The sequence below is a fragment of the Haliotis cracherodii genome, unplaced genomic scaffold, assembly GCF_022045235.1.
Source record: "Haliotis cracherodii isolate W230 unplaced genomic scaffold, xgHalCrac1.p SCAF_26, whole genome shotgun sequence".
NCBI classification, from domain to species: Eukaryota; Metazoa; Mollusca; class Gastropoda; order Lepetellida; family Haliotidae; genus Haliotis; species Haliotis cracherodii.
This window is the reverse complement of record NW_027266282.1, coordinates 4,488,871-4,505,162: the sequence shown is the minus strand read 5'-3', so window position 1 is coordinate 4,505,162 and position 16,292 is coordinate 4,488,871. Positions and strand designations below refer to the sequence as shown.

The window sequence follows — 16,292 nt, the reverse complement described above, 5'->3', positions numbered from 1 at the left end:
TAGGAGATAAACATACTGTGTTTTCAATGTAGAGCTAGGTTACCTGTAGATTTAACACCGCTAAATTGAATTTGGAACCGAACGCGTTTATCTCCAATCTACCATGACTAAATCAAACGCGAACTCTTTGGTGTTATATACTGAGTGAAGCGGCATGGGTTGAGTTCAATGTTTTGAGTGGGTTATCGATCTGAATTACGGAATCACCGAACAAAATATGGTTCTGTATATACTCAAGCAGTTTGTTTACTCCGTAATACTTCACTCGAACATATGGCAGGCATATAAGCACGGCAACTTGGTAAGCTACTATGAGGTGGCCATCCCAAGGCTTTTGCTCTACATCTCATGTCACCATTATGACGTCATATCTCTCATTGTGACGCAAAACATATGACGTCACAGTCGTATATAGAAAAGCGCCAAAATTTCAAGCCCTCTGTTGTCTCCAAAACGTAAATACATTCCCTTTGTTGATTTCTGTCGTGTTTTTCTGCACGAAATGTATTGCCACACATCCTTTGAATATTGTAGTAACGGCATCTGTGCATTTTGTAACCTGTAATTGTAGATATAGTTATTTAAATATGCCTACCGAAACTGACTGAAAATAGTACTATTCTATGAATATAAGCTTCCGCGGTGATGCGGCCGTCAAACCAGCTGTTTCAATCAGAGGGGGTTTATTGTGATTTAATAGCCTCTGATTGACCAATCAAAATCGAGTAAATTCCAAATTCATGGAAAAATGGTATTTGAATGTAATATGAGGTGAAATGTTAGTCATGACAAAAGGAGAGTATGGCTGTTAATCGGTTTTGTAATGTGGTCTGTTTGATGAAAGAGGACAGTATAGGCTTGTCTGGTCAAGACTCAACTATTTAGGTTTTTTCGATTTTAGCTGAAATAATGCTTCACATTAACTTTTCCATTTTGATGGAAGTGGCTGAAGAGGACATACCCATAAGACTGAGCAGAACATTGCTGGGTAACAAACATTCATGTAAACAACATTTGGTTAAGATTGGAGATATTTTTTCCCCAACATCAATGGCCTAAATTGAGAACATGATGATGATGATGATGATGATGATGCCTTTTATTTTCATATTTGCAGCATTTAATATAACACTACCCGTGAAGATCCGGGTTAGAATAAGTCTTCAGCAACCCATGCTTGTCATAAGAGGTGACTATGCTTGTCGCTAGAGGCAAATGACGTGATTGAGTGGTCAGCCTCGCTTACTTGGATGCATGTCATCATATCCCAAAGCATCTGTCTACACAATATGGATAAGATGACATGCATAAACCAAGTCAGACAGCCTGACCACCTGATACCGTTAGTCGCCTACGACAAGGTTGCTGAAGATCGTTTCTTCGTTTGTCATTACTGTAGCAACAGTATGGTGGATGAAGAACAAAACTCAAACAGTATACATGTAATCAAACACAACACATGTAACAGTCTTGTTGATAAACTCTTTACTTCATAATCTTCAACAACATTCTTGATGATTACACATCATCTTGTAAACTAGACAAACTAAAATAAATGCTTGACAAATGTCATATAAAATGTCACCCCTTTCGAAGAAACACTGGAACATATGTAACATATTTGTCGTTCCCAATGAAACACCGGCAACAACGTACCCAGTATGACAAACTGGTTTGACAGTACACACAGGTAACTGGAAGTGATCCAAGTACATGTATATCATATTGTTTGTTGTTAAACGCCGCACTCAGCAATATTCCAGCTATATGAAGGCAGTCTTTAAATAATGGACCAGACAATCCAGTGATTGACGTCATGAGCATCGATCCACACAATTGGGATACAATGACATGCATCAGCCAAGTCAACGAGCTTGACCACCCAACCCGTTGGTCGCCTCGTAAGAGACAAGCATAGTTGCCTTTTATGGCAAGCATGGGTCGCTGAAGATCTATTCTAACCCGGATCTTCACGGGGCTACATGTATATATGAATGAACACTTATGGTAAGGTTGTGTACATGGAAGAATAAATGCAGAATCATTTTAACTCAACATGGTATTCGTACAAGTTATTATCCTTTAATCTTGTCATCCTATTCTTGTTCATGTGCAACAAAACACATCTTACAAAAAAACTCGCAAACAAAGAGAAACAAAACAATGTGGCTTTTACACCCTTTCAGATCTTTTACTCCAAGTTCATATTTCTCAGTCAAGATTGAACTCTGACCTAACAACAGGTCACATCAGATGAACTTTCTAAACAGGAAATAACTTTGGAGGCTTCCACATTCTTAGTGTGAGTGGGTGGATCATTCATAGAAGCATATCCAACTTCTATAGTTTGAAAATAAATGTAAACAGGCAGTTCCAAATGGAGAACAATTATGTCCCAGCTTGTGAATATTTACACCCTTGAAGTACTATCAAGTTAACATTGGAGTTTTCTTTTGTTCAGACCATAATTTCAGAGGTAATTTGGAGGTAAAGGAATTAAACCCACTCTTTCATAAAGCTGACATCAAACAGGCTACAAATCCTTTAATTTGATTGGGCCGTCAAAAGTTTATCCATTAAGAGTGTGGGGAATTTGTCAGATCAGGATGAAGTGAGGTATTGGATCAGAGTAAAATATCTGATGTTAATGAGATTATATGTTGCCATATCAGATCTAACTTCTTGAAGAGTGCCCTGAACTGTGAGTGATATTTCAGCACTAAATTACCACATACATCCATCAACAGTCCAGGTAGATGAGGGACACAACTCTGCATTGACAGTCTGCTCCATAGGGAAGCACACTATTCACCCAGTATTTGTATGACTGGTATCAATGACTAGTTTTAGTTTAGTTCACATACCATGTTACCATGTTACCATGTTGCTGTGTCTAATGGACTGCTGTCGAATACATTGGCTTTCAAAACCAAAAGACAATCTAGAATGTGTTCTTACTAAAAAAATATATGTCTACCCCTCCTTTTTTGGATACATTAGATAAAGTTGTTCTTGCAAATATGATTGCAAATCTAAAGAACAATAATAGCAAATTACAGACTGGAAAGATAATGGTTTCATGCTGAAATATTCATTAGCTGTAGAGATTTGGCGGGAATCAAACACTGCTTGTTTGAGACTAAGTCCAAATTGTTTCCATGGAAATTAAAAATGTTTTTAACTTGAAACATATGAAAAGGCAATAGCTGATCATGTGGTCATTACACATGTATAGTTTCAAGCAACAATATTCATTAGTTTGAGAGTAATGGCTCGGAAACTAAGCCTTGAGTTGTTCGAGACAAAATTATTTCCATTGCAACATGACAAAAAAAAAGTTAGAAAGTTTTCTAAATAGCAGAAGGCAATTATAAGCAATGAATATGCCAAGTTCCGTTAAAAAAATCATGAATGGTTTTCAAGTTATGGCCCGGAAACAAACACTACCCTCGTTTGAAAGTAAGTTGAAAATGTTCCATGGGAACATAAGAAAATATCATTTAGAAAAATTTCAAAATAGCAAAAGGCACTAGTTCAACTGATGATCAATGCACATGCCAAGTTTCATTGAAAATATGTTGGACCGTTTTCAAGTAATTGACCCTTCGCTCTTTTGAGACTACATCGAAAATGTTACCATGGAAACATAAAAAAAAAAAACATTGGAAAAGTTTTAAAATACCAAAGGCACCAGTTCAGCTGATGAATGCATATGCCAAGTTTACTGAAATATGTTGAACTATTTTCAAGTTGTGGCCTGGAAATGAACCCTACAAATTGCTTCCACATAAAAAATGAAATTTAGAAAATTATAAAATAATAAAAGTCACCAGTTCAGCTGATGAGTAGAGTAATACTAATGCCAAGTCTTGTTGAAAAACATTGAACAGTTTCAAATTATGGCTCAGAATAGAAAAAGAACGCCGATGCCAATGTGATCCATGCCAAAATCAATGTTTCCTCCCTTTTCGGGGGGGGGGGGGGGGGGGGAGAGATGATTTTATCAGAACTGACACTTTCAAAATTATTTTGGGATGGTGTGAGGATGGAATTTATTGCGGTTATGGGGATGAACCTGCTGCTATTACATACAGATGGACCCTGCAACTATCTAAGAGGAGGCCATCAACACTGGTCAATACACTGGGTGGTGTTTTCTTCGACTTTTACTTCCATGGATGATGGAATCTGCTGAAGCAAGTGTCGGAACATCAACTCTCAACTCTACCAACACAAAACTCCCGCCACGTTCAAACTGTTCTGTTTTCAATCACTAATCTGAAAGTTGAAATTCTTTTGCTTTATATTTTGTAATAGCAGCTTGTAAAAGATAAAATGCCTCAATGGTAAATGATGTCCGACTACGTGGCAGACTTCGGTTTCTTTGCAGGCGACACCTTATCCGTATCCGAGTCCGATCTTTTGGATTTCCCCAGCCAGTTCATCATGAAGCTGCTGGCAGCTGTAGTCTTTGGTTTTCTGCAACGAAAAGCAATTGTACCTGAACCAGCATGGATTGAAATAATAGGACATGACTCAGATTTATGACTGTTGCTCAGATCAGCGTTTGTTCGTTTGTTTGTTGTTTAATGCACACTCATAGTGACAGGGATTTTTCTATGATTCAACACTAAGTGACCCTGGCAGGCTAAGACATCTTCCCGAGGAAAGGGAACTAATTGACTATAAAGTCCAGTTTCCACCCTTGCCAAACTAGGCTGGAATTCTGGAGTCATTTTTGGCAGGATTAACGAATCTATGCATATTCCAACCAAAATTGCGTCACAAAATTCACCTCCAGTTTGTAAACTGCCATGCAGATTTCGGTCGATTGCAGGATTGTACCTTCAACTCGGCATCGACAGATATTTTCATGTTTTTAATCAAGGTGCTCACAAGATTTGATGCACTTCGCTGGGTAAGACCCGTTTGATTACAATATCGATCTTTATTATAGATCAGATCGTCTTGACTGGGTGCCGCCATTTTGTTTGAAGCAAAAATGTAAACGAAATGAGAAAAGGAATGTGAGTGGTTAATAGGTAGGACATAAAGGGACATAACTCATAATAGCCACGATCAAACCTGGAAATTCCAATGTAGTTTGGCAAGGGTGGAAACTGGACTTTTACAGTCAGTGACTCGGGAAGATGAGATATGTTCAGATTTGAATTCAATGCGATAATGTACAACTAGTTATGACATCATCTGCCTCTTCATTGGTCGTGTTATCAGTAAAATACAAATCAGCTTGGCAAAGCCATCACACTACTCATAACTAACAGCAGAAGTGGAAAATTTATAATCTCAATTTAGGATATTTATTGACATTTGCTGCAGACATTTGCCGTGGCCTCCGAGGTCTAGAGAAATCCCAGAGTGACCCGTAACTAATCAAGTTAAGACCAAAGAAACCAGTCATTGATATGAGCTACGCCCAATGCCATCTGTGTACAGTGACACACAATCAACCAGGTGGCCAAGTCGGACCTCCCTATTTAGCTGGATCTTACGATCTTGTGACCCTTTGTATATGAAATGGTGGCAGAGGACAAAGAAGGATGAATATGTCTCCTTGGTTGTGCCACCTCAGCATGACGTCATGGTGGGAAAGATGTCATGTGTATATAACACATATATGATGCCAGTTTTCTAGTGCTAGCCCACTGAGATACCATGCTGCAGTTTATCATGGATATCCATCTCAGACACAGTACACTGACTCCGAGCCAACCAGTCCTTGTTTTAGTCCCTTTAATGATGAGCACCAGGCAGGGTAACTAGTACTATCTTCTAACATATTTTGGTATGATACAGACTGAGATTGGACCATCCCCACTCTTGTCAGACTTATGAAAGCAATACTTATTCATCATTATCATTAATATGGAGTACCACTGATATTTTCTTCAATGTTTCATAAAAATGTTGATCAAATTTATATTAATAGCTTCACGAAATGACAGACTTACTTTGGGTCGTAAAGTTTGACACAGTCCGGGGTTTTGTTCCTGGAGTTGTTGACCACCGGAGACACGGCGTGCATGGTCACTCCCTCGATCGGGTGAATCATCTTCACTGCCTGCAAACATGGAACGTGTTTTATCAAAATACTACAAACATAATTAGTGTCTGTGTTTACTCATTGAAACAAACAGACAAACACATATCAATGAGCCAAGAGCTATTGTGAAAATTAGAAAACTCCACAATGAGGTAACAACATGTCTGCCAAAGTGGCCATATTGAATTAATAGACTAAGACTGGGTTTCCTCATGACTGGAACAAGCACTCCCCTGCCATGATTGCAGACAAACTGAACATGACAATGGCCACGAGCAGACACATAGGTCACAGCAACACTTTTGTGATGATTGTTTTCAGTGTAATGTTTGAATGTAATGAAATCTTTTCACATGTAAGAGTAAAGTTCTAATGTTTGTGTCATTACATTTCCAGTAAGCGAATGAATGTTTGTTTGTTTGTTGTTTAACGCCGCACTCAGCAATATTCCAGCTATATGACGGGGTCTGTAAATAATTGAGTCTGGTCCAGACAGTCCAGTGATTGACATCATGAGCATCTCTCCACGGAATTGGGATCCGATGACATGCATCAATAAAGTCAGCGAGTCTGACCAACCGATCCCGTTAGTCACCTCTTACGACAAGCATAGTCGCCTTTTATGGCAAGCATGGGTTGCCGAAGACCTACTCTACCGGATCTTCACGGGGAACAAGCATGGGTTGCTGAAGACCTATTCTACCCTGGATCTTCACGAATGAGGGAGGATGAAGTATGGATGAATGAATAAATTATGAGAAAATGAATGAATGAATGAATGAATGAATGAGGATGGATGGATATAGTTGTTGAACACCAATGTACTGCTGTGGATGCAAGCCTGTGCTCCATTTGACCTGGAACCTCAACATGACTGCCCGTTACTTGTGAAATGCATTTATGACCCGTGAAGATGCGGGTAGAGAATTCAGCAACGCATTCTTGTCGTAAGCAAGACTCTCCGACTTCGTTGATGTATGTCATCGTATCCCAAATGCATAGATCGATTGTCATATGTCAATCACTGGATTGTCTGATCCAGAGTAAATTATTTACAGAAAAACATCATATTGCTAATATATTGCTTAGTGCAGCGTTAAACAAACAAACAAACAAACAAGCACAAAGGGAGACTCACTTTATGCAGAGGGACATTGTCAGAGTCCAGCCATGCGTCAATATCTTCATCTGTCTGTAGAATAGCCTGTGCAAGTCACAGAAATCATGGTTAGTACCGGGATTTATCTGGAACTGGAGGCTGAATGAATTCAGTTTCAGAATTTTAGTTTCTGAATGTGTAAAGAAATGCAATTCTGAAATTTTGAAAGGATGATGATGGTTATTGTTTAAGAAGCCTTGAACTTCCTGAATACATCCCAACATAGACAGACACCCTACCGGCATGCGGTGATGTATCCAGGCCATGGCGGGCGAAGCGTCCACGGTGATGACGCTGTAGGAGTACAGTGGCTCCCCTCCCTGAAAACAGTCAAACAGTCACAGTAAATAAAGTAGACACAATTCATGGATACAGTAAAGAAGAATTATGGAACCAGTCAAACACTCCCAGAAAAGAAGGATTATGGAACCAGTCAAACACTCCCAGAAAAGAAGGATTATGGAAACAGTCAAACACTCCCAGAAAAGAAGGATTATGGAACCAGTAAGACACTCCCAGGAAAGAAGGATTATGGAAACAGTCAAACACTCCCAGAAAAGAAGGATTATGGAACCAGTAAAACACTCCCAGGAAAGAAGGATTATGGAAACAGTCAAACACTCCCAGGAAAGAAGGATTATGGAACCAGTCAAACACTCCCAGGAAAGAAGGATTATGGAAACAGTCAAACACTCCCAGGAAAGAAGGATTATGGAAACAGTCAAACACTCCCAGAAAAGAAGGATTATGGAAACAGTAAAACACTCCCAGGAAAGAAGGATTATGGAAACAGTAAAACACTCCCAGGAAAGAAGGATTATGGAAACAGTCAAACTTTCCCAGGAAAGAAGGATTATGGAAACAGTCAAACACTCCCAGGAAAGAAGGATTACGGAAACAGTCAAACACTCCCAGAAAAGAAGGATTATGGAAACAGTCAAACACTCCCAGAAAAGAAGGATTATGGAAACAGTAAAACACTCCCAGAAAAGAAGGATTATGGGAACAGTCAAACACTCCCAGGAAAGATGAATTATGGAAACAGTCAAACACTCCCAGAGAAGAAGGATTATGGGAACAGTCAAACACTCCCAGAAAAGAAGGATTATGGAAACAGTCAAACACTCCCAGAGAAGAAGGATTATGGGAACAGTCAAACACTCCCAGGAAAGATGAATTATGGAAACAGTCAAACACTCCCAGAGAAGAAGGATTATGGGAACAGTCAAACACTCCTAGAAAAGAAGGATTATGGAAACTGTCAAACATTGACAGTAAAACACTGTTTGACTATCACGTCTGGCTACCGGCCAGGCCCCAGGTGACTGATGTTAGACCTTCATATAACCAATCATTGTCAGTAGTTCTCCCTGAACATCATCACTATTGCTTCTTGCTGATTGGCTATTCACTCACTTGTTCCACTGTTTTCATTGTTTGCGAGGCAGCCTTTAACAATGTGTCATCATGTCAATGCATTGTCACAAATAATTAATTATCAAGTCTCTTACCAATATTCTTCATGACATCACACTTTTAGGTGATTTCATTAAAAAAAATTAGATTAATGGAGGTGAGGTCTTTTGACTCAAGATACAGAAACACAATTCTTTTTAGATTTTCTCAACTCATTTCTAGAACTATGGACAATATACTGAATAACCTACTTGAACATACATATAATATGCATGTCCTTGTGAAATAGTGCTGAAAGTACCTCAATACAACACAACACTTAAATCCTCGTCACTTGCAGGTTATTATTGAACTCCCTCACTAGAGACTTACATCGGGGGGGTTCCACACATCAAACACCCCGGCCATTGTCAGCAGCTTGTCCCCCGTTAAGTCTGGAAAGCAAATTCAATGGCAAGGTGAGGTGAGGGGTAATGGGGTTTAATGCTGCGACCAAAAATTTGTAGGCTGGAATTTCTGGGTTCGTTCGTAGTGCCACTAGTGGCTATTACAAGTTATGTCCCTTCTATTGACCAATCAGGTTAAACCTCTCTTGAAATGGCAGCGCCCAGTGAAGACGATCTAATCGATAATCAAGATTTATATTGTTATAAAACAGGTCTTACTTTGCGAGCACCTTGATTAAAACATGAAAATCTTAGGAAAATATCTGTTGACACTAAGTTGACGGTACATATGCTTTTCAAATTCTGTATTCAACCCAAATCTGCAAGGCAGCTTACGACCCTGGACTTTTATAGTCAGTTAACTCCCTTGCTTCAGGAAGATGCTAATGCACTGATTGTTAGCATTGGAAACATTTAGTGTAGACAATTGATTTGATTTTCAAAAGTCAGTGATATTGAAACAGTAGATTGTGGACAGAAATACCTTCATTGTTATTGCTCTCCGCCTTCACATCAGACTTCACCTCGGACTTGAGATTGTCGTCCTCCGGCTCTGCCTTCACCTCTGCCTTCACCTCAGACTTCACCTGTGTAACACCACCGTCTTCTTGTTTGATCTGGTCCAACAGTTGGGAATCTGCTGATTCAGACTTCACTTCAGTCTTCACCGAGATGGATTCAAGTTTTATTTCAGATTTGATGTCTAGCTTCTCTTCTGAAAAACCACATTCCCATCTCTATGTATTGAATGGATTTGTCACTGAGTTCTGTCGTACTCCCACCACACCACAGCAGATATACCCGAGGCTGACTGTGTGAGCATGACAAAGGGTATGGTGACACACCAACAAAGGCACACAAAGATCACCAGAACTGCCACCTTCCCCACCACACCACAGCAGATATATCCGAGGCTGACTGTGTGATGCAATCGCCCCATGAAACACCTCTTTCAACAATCCTGCTGTTTTCGATTTAAAGATCTGACTGGCCTATGTGATCTTTTTACATTTTTTGTGAACTTTGCTCAGTGGAAAATCCTTTCATTATTATTTATTATTATTAGTAGTAGTAGTAGTATTTACAGATTAAAATACAAAATGCAGCAAAGAGGGTTTTGGTGATCCTGGCACAGTCAGACTGGTGAGGCTTATCATCATCAGCACAGGGCCCTTGCCCCCTCTACACACAGCCCAGACAGTGAGTGGGACTTCTCCCTGGAAGCGCTGCCTAATCAAAACCACCCAGAACTTTTCGGGTGAATGTATGTATTCGTGCTTCCACCATCTGGTCATCTATCATCAGAGTGCACAGGGTGTATGTACTGTACACTAGAGGCAGTGAGAACGCTGTAAAGACCTGTAAACATTGTTGGTCCCAAGGGTGAATAACAACCCGGTCACCAGTCGGATACGATCTCAGCATCTGCTGCTTTTTGGCATGGCACTTTTGACCGCTTGCCAAATCTGCCCATTCAAAGGGAAGCAATCCAGATAAGGAATCATTGGTACAGAACAGATGTTCCAAACAACAGCAAAGGTTTCCAGATTAACCCATTTTGATTCAAAACCTGGGTGCAATGAGTGAAGCTCATTCCTGGTGTCCCTGCTGTGAGATTGCTGGAATATTGCTAAAAAGCAACGTAAAACTCACTAACTTACTCAATCCAGATTAATAGGATTTCAGATAAGGTCTTACTGCATCACTGCAACCCTCAAAAAAGCGTTAAGAAATATTTTAGAATACTTTTTGTGAAGATGACAAAAGTTTCATTGCTTGGTTGCTTACCACACTCAGTATTAGGCTAAAAAAATAGATAGTCTTGGTTCTCAGGCACAGCCCGCACCGCCATAAAGTCTGCTGCATGTTTCTTTTTTATTTCCATTTTCAAAAAAATAATAAAAATCCTCATACTTAAACACAATGCGATCCAATATAGCACACAGTTACTTCCCTTTACATGTGCACTGCTTTGCTGTGCATCTGGTGTTATGGTAATGGCTGCAATAGGACTTTGTATGCTCGTTTATGTAGGGAGGCCCTTTCCCAAGTTGATGTTACACAACTAGTTTGAACAAGCAAAAACAAGAAATAACACCGCCTGCCCGCCCGCCCGCACTATATTTTCAAAAGTCATTGCCTAAAAACCAATCCTTGTATTTTTTCAAGCCCTATTAAAGTTATATCACGGTTGATATTATGAGCACTCTCCCACGCCACTAGGGTACGATGGTACCCAGTCACCGAGGCTGAACATCCCATGCATTTAGGTGCCTCTTCAACAAGTATTGATAACTGGAGACCTTTTGAAACCTGAAAATGCTAACTAAGAATAACTGGAAGTGACCATGTATTTCCTATTTACGACATGTCATGGAATATCTGACCTTTCACCTCTCCTTCACCACCTGACCGAGGGAAATAGATGTAATATGGCTGCTTCACCTTCTCATTCCTTTTCCATTCAAAAAATCTGAAACAGAATGAAAAGTTTTATTGTTCAAATTTCTGTCAGAACAACACACCTCCCACCCTTCTGCCACAATAACACACCTCCCACCCTTCTGCCACAATAACACACCTCCCACCCTTCTGCCACAATAACACACCTCCCACCCTTCTGCCACAATAACACACCTCCCACCCTTCTGCCACAATAACATACCTCTCACCCTTCTGCCACAATAACACACCTCCCACCCTTCTGCCACAATAACACATCTCCCACCCTTCTGCCACAATAACACACCTCTCACCCTTCTGCCACAATAACACACCTCGCACCCTTCTGCCACAATAACACACCTCCCTCCCTTCTGCCACAATAACTCACCTCCCACCCTTATGACACAATAACACATATCCCATACTTCTGCAACAATAACACACCTCCCTCCCTTCTGTCACAATAACACACCTCCCTCCCTTCTGCCACAATAACACACCTCCCACCCTTCTGCCACAATAACACACCTCCCTCCCTTCTGTCACAATAACACACCTCCCACCCTTCTGCCACAATAACACACCTCCCTCCCTTCTGCCACAATAACACACCTCCCTCCCTTCTGCCACAATAACACACCTCCCACCCTTCTGCCACAATAACACACCTCCCTCCCTTCTGCCACAATAACACACCTCCCTCCCTTCTGCCACAATAACACACCTCCCTCCCTTCTGCCACAATAACACACCTCCCACCCTTCTGCCACAATAACACATCTGCCATTCCTTCTGCCACAATAACACATATCCCATACTTCTGCCACAATAACACACCTCCCTCCCTTCTGCCACAATAACACACCTCCTTCCCTTCTGCCACAATAACACATCTGCCACCCTTCTGCCACAATAACACATATCCCACCCTTCTGCCACAATAACACATATCCCACCCTTCTGCCAGAATGACACATCTGCGCCCCTTCTCGAGTGGTACTTTGAACGTCCGTTTGGTCAGCATGCCTTCAGCACGACAGTTGTTGGTCTCATATTCAATCTTGTACGGGTCCCCCTTGTGCCAGGCCGGGGTGAGGCCCCACTTCATTGGCTGGATCACACGCTCGGCCACACCCTCTAGTTCATCCCCATAGTGCTTGCTCGACAGCAAAACTGGTCTGGAATAAAATTGCATTTAACGGTAATATCACTGTCATTTCAAACAAACTTTGCTTGTTTGTTGTTTCACGTTGCACCAGCCATATTCCTGCTATATGAAGGCAGTCTGTAAATAATCCAGTCTGGATCAGACAATCCAGTGACTGACATCATCAGCATCAATCTAAGCAATTGTGATACGATGACATGTGTCAACCAAGCCAGTGAGCCTGACCACCCAATCCTGTTAGTCGCCTCTTATGACAAGCATAGTTGCCGTTCACAGCAAGCATGTGTTGCTGAAGACCTATTCCACCCCAGATCTTCACGTGCCTCCCGGCCAGGGAAGCTAGTGGGTGTACATGGGTGTACATGATCTAACTCGGGTACTCGGATCAGGTGGTCTTGAGTAGGACCCGGGTACTCACACGACTACCTAAGCTGTGGTTAGTCATGTGACATAATGACAATAACCATGATAACAATAAGACTCAATGGTTACGCTACAAGTCGCTAAATGTTCGCATTTCTTTCTAACTATGCATGCATTCCTTCTGACTTTTATATTTTTTGAGAAAAGATAAAGCTTCTGTCAACTTCAGTGTATGCAGGGTCAGATCGTTTTATGCCATGTACGTAGTTTTTGCCAGGGTTTATATACTAGATTATATAAGTATATCCTTGCTTATCCAGTGAGCATTGTCAACTAAAATAATGTACTAATTAGATTAATATTTATGTATTTGTCAACTTTAGGAGGAATTATTTGCGAGTACAATTATTAGCAGACATGTTATCCAAGATCAGCTGTTATTTATTTTTGTGTCTACAGATGTGTAGCAATAGAATTTAGTCGCCACAAGATATTTCTCAAGGTAGTCATTTGGCCACCCTTGGATTTTAGACAGTAGACAAACTCAAATTTAGGTCACATTGGCGACCGTTTTAGTCGCAACTTTGAGGCCTGGCCAGATGTCTAGTTTGTTGCACAATTTTGATTGGATGATGCACAGACTCGTTAGTCCAGCCAGACTATAACTCTGGAAGTAAAGCCTAGTTCGGTAAGGGAGGAAACTGGACTTTTACAACTCAGATTTTAATACTCACATCATTTTAACAGTACAACCCCAGTAATAGAGACATTAACATTAATCAACGCCACTTTGAACAGTATTGCAGTTATACCACGACACATCAGCTTGATGTGGGAGGTAAGCTTAAAGTGATGCAGGTCTTAGACATTTCCAACTTTGGTGAAACTCACAGGCCTGACAGACCTAGAAACACAAGGCGAATCTTGGATTTGAACCTATGATCATAAGTTTCTGGAATGCCAAAGGGACACAACCCATGCCCCTACAATGTCTGGGGAGATTGTGAGGTGAAATGGGGTTTAACGTCGCGTTCAAGATTATTGCACTTATAAAGCGACACAATGTCTGGTCAATAAATGGGTCCCAGACCATGAACCACGAACCACAGTAACCTTGATGCTAAGTGTGGTGCATATGGAAATGATGGTGACTTGACCCCAAGGGATCTTACGTGTGTGAGGCTGGGGCAATGTTGTGTGAGGGGTAGTACTTCTGGCCTCCTGGGGGGTCCCGCCAAACTGGCTTCTCACGTTGCCCCGACGACCGACGTTGATAGGTACATTTACCTACAATGTCATCAGGTGCAAGAGCACTGAAAAATAGAAGAAAACATATTTATACATTTCTAGTATATCAATATTGAACTCTGTCTATACCAGCATCATGCACAACCAGTGTCGGTTTTCTCCGTTTGCCAATTTCAAATGAAAACAACAGTCTGCTCAAGTTTGAGTCTTGTAAAATTCTGTTTGGTCAGTAATCTCAACTAATAAAAAATACATATGACACAAAAATCTACTGAAAAAGATGCAAAGAGCAATGTACAGGTCAGCAGTCTCAAATGTTTTCAGCACAGTCTGAAACATGAAAGGAAAAAACATCCCAGACAACCAACATGTTGTTCTATCACATGTTTTATGGTTTGGCATCGGTACACATGTTCAATTCACATATGTAATTCATTTGGCGCATTTGCATATTCAACTTCTCCAGCCAATCAGTGAAGAGTGCTGCATTCATCCAGGTTTTCTTATTGGCTTTTAAATGAATGGGAGGCATGCCAGTCTTTGTATTCTTAAAATGAGGTTTCTCAGACAAGAGGTTTTAGCTTCTCACAGACCCGTGAAGATCCAGGGTAGAATAGGTCTTCAGCAACCCATGCTTGCCGTAAAAGGCGACTATGGTTGTCGTAAAAGGCGACTAACGGGATCGGGCGGTCAGCTAGGCTCGCTGACTTGGTTGATGCACGGCCACCGATCCCAATTGCGTGGATCGATGCTCATGATATCAATCACTGGGTTGTCTGGTCCAGACTCGATTTACAGACCGCCGTCCTATAGCTGGAATATTGCTGAGTGCGGCGTTAAACAACAAACCAACCAACCTCTCACCAGTCGAACTACAGTTAGAATGATATGACCCGCTGACCAATGACGTTATTTTCCTAAATAACAGTGCTAATTGACATGCTAGGAAAACACACATTCCACACATGTTGACACGGAATACAATGTGGCTGTCATGTTATTCTATATTTTCCTCAGCTCCTTATAAAGATTTTGTAACAGTTGTGATTGTTTGATTGATTGTTTGTTTATTTTTAACGCTGAACTCATCAACATAATCAATATTCAGGCTGTATGACCATTGTCTGCAAATAATCGAGTCTGGACCAGACAATCCAGTGATTGACATCATAACCATCAGTCCAAACCATTGGGATACGATGACATGCATCAACCAAGTCAGCGAGCCTGACCACCCGATCCTGTTAGTCATCTCTTTTGACAAGCATGGGTTGCTGAAGAATAATTCTTCATGGGTTGTTCACAAGTATCGTATTTGAAGTGTCAAAGACTCACGTAAATAAGTCAACAATTATTATCCCCTGTGTATTTGATAATGTCAGTATTATTATGGTGACAGCAAATCTTGTTCAACTTTATCATACAATGTAGCACGCTGTGAAACGAAATGCCATGTGACACACAGACAGTACCTGGGACATTGTTGTGTTTTGTAACGAAATTAGGCGACGCTGAAAAAGCTCAAACGACATTCGATAATATTGTCATCGCTTGTCTCACAGTGACAGTTGTATGTATGTCCTTACCAAGCGGTTCTACCACACATTGTGCATAAATATAGTTCCGATCCTCAAAATCTGACGTAATCTCAATCGGTTCTCACGAAAAGATAGAAACTTTGGAGACAATCACTTCTCCCCGACATCGGTTACCTCCCTTCAAAAATACATTTTGGCAGAGCATGGCATCGTCATGTCGAGAAGTATGCAAGTCGAACATGTAAACGCGATCTTGTGCTACCATGCCCAACAGTAGTTGCTTCCCTTACACTATAGTTAAAGAATATAATATGAATTGTTTACACATACCTCATTCGAGCAGTTTTTCCCGCCAAAATCTTTGACTACCTGAGGGTGTGGTTCGTGTGATTTTAATTTATTTCGACTTAGCGGGAAATCCTTTTTGCAAAGTTGATATGCATGT

At 40.8% G+C, this 16,292-nt stretch overlaps 1 protein-coding gene across 1 annotated transcript; it reads right to left on the bottom strand.

Annotated features, from left to right (window-relative positions):
• Positions 1-4,039: 4,039 nt before the first annotated feature.
• Positions 4,040-15,992, bottom strand: LOC139473035 (abasic site processing protein HMCES-like). The gene is made up of 10 exons (XM_071255550.1): positions 15,896-15,992; positions 14,234-14,374; positions 12,487-12,708; positions 11,473-11,558; positions 9,570-9,800; positions 9,012-9,073; positions 7,463-7,543; positions 7,203-7,268; positions 5,973-6,082; positions 4,040-4,479 (listed from the first exon to the last, which is right to left on the bottom strand). Exons 1-10 carry the CDS (start codon positions 15,913-15,915, stop codon positions 4,362-4,364), a joined length of 1,137 nt encoding a protein of 378 aa, XP_071111651.1. The 5' UTR covers positions 15,916-15,992; the 3' UTR covers positions 4,040-4,361.
• Between the last annotated feature and the right edge of the window lie 300 nt (positions 15,993-16,292).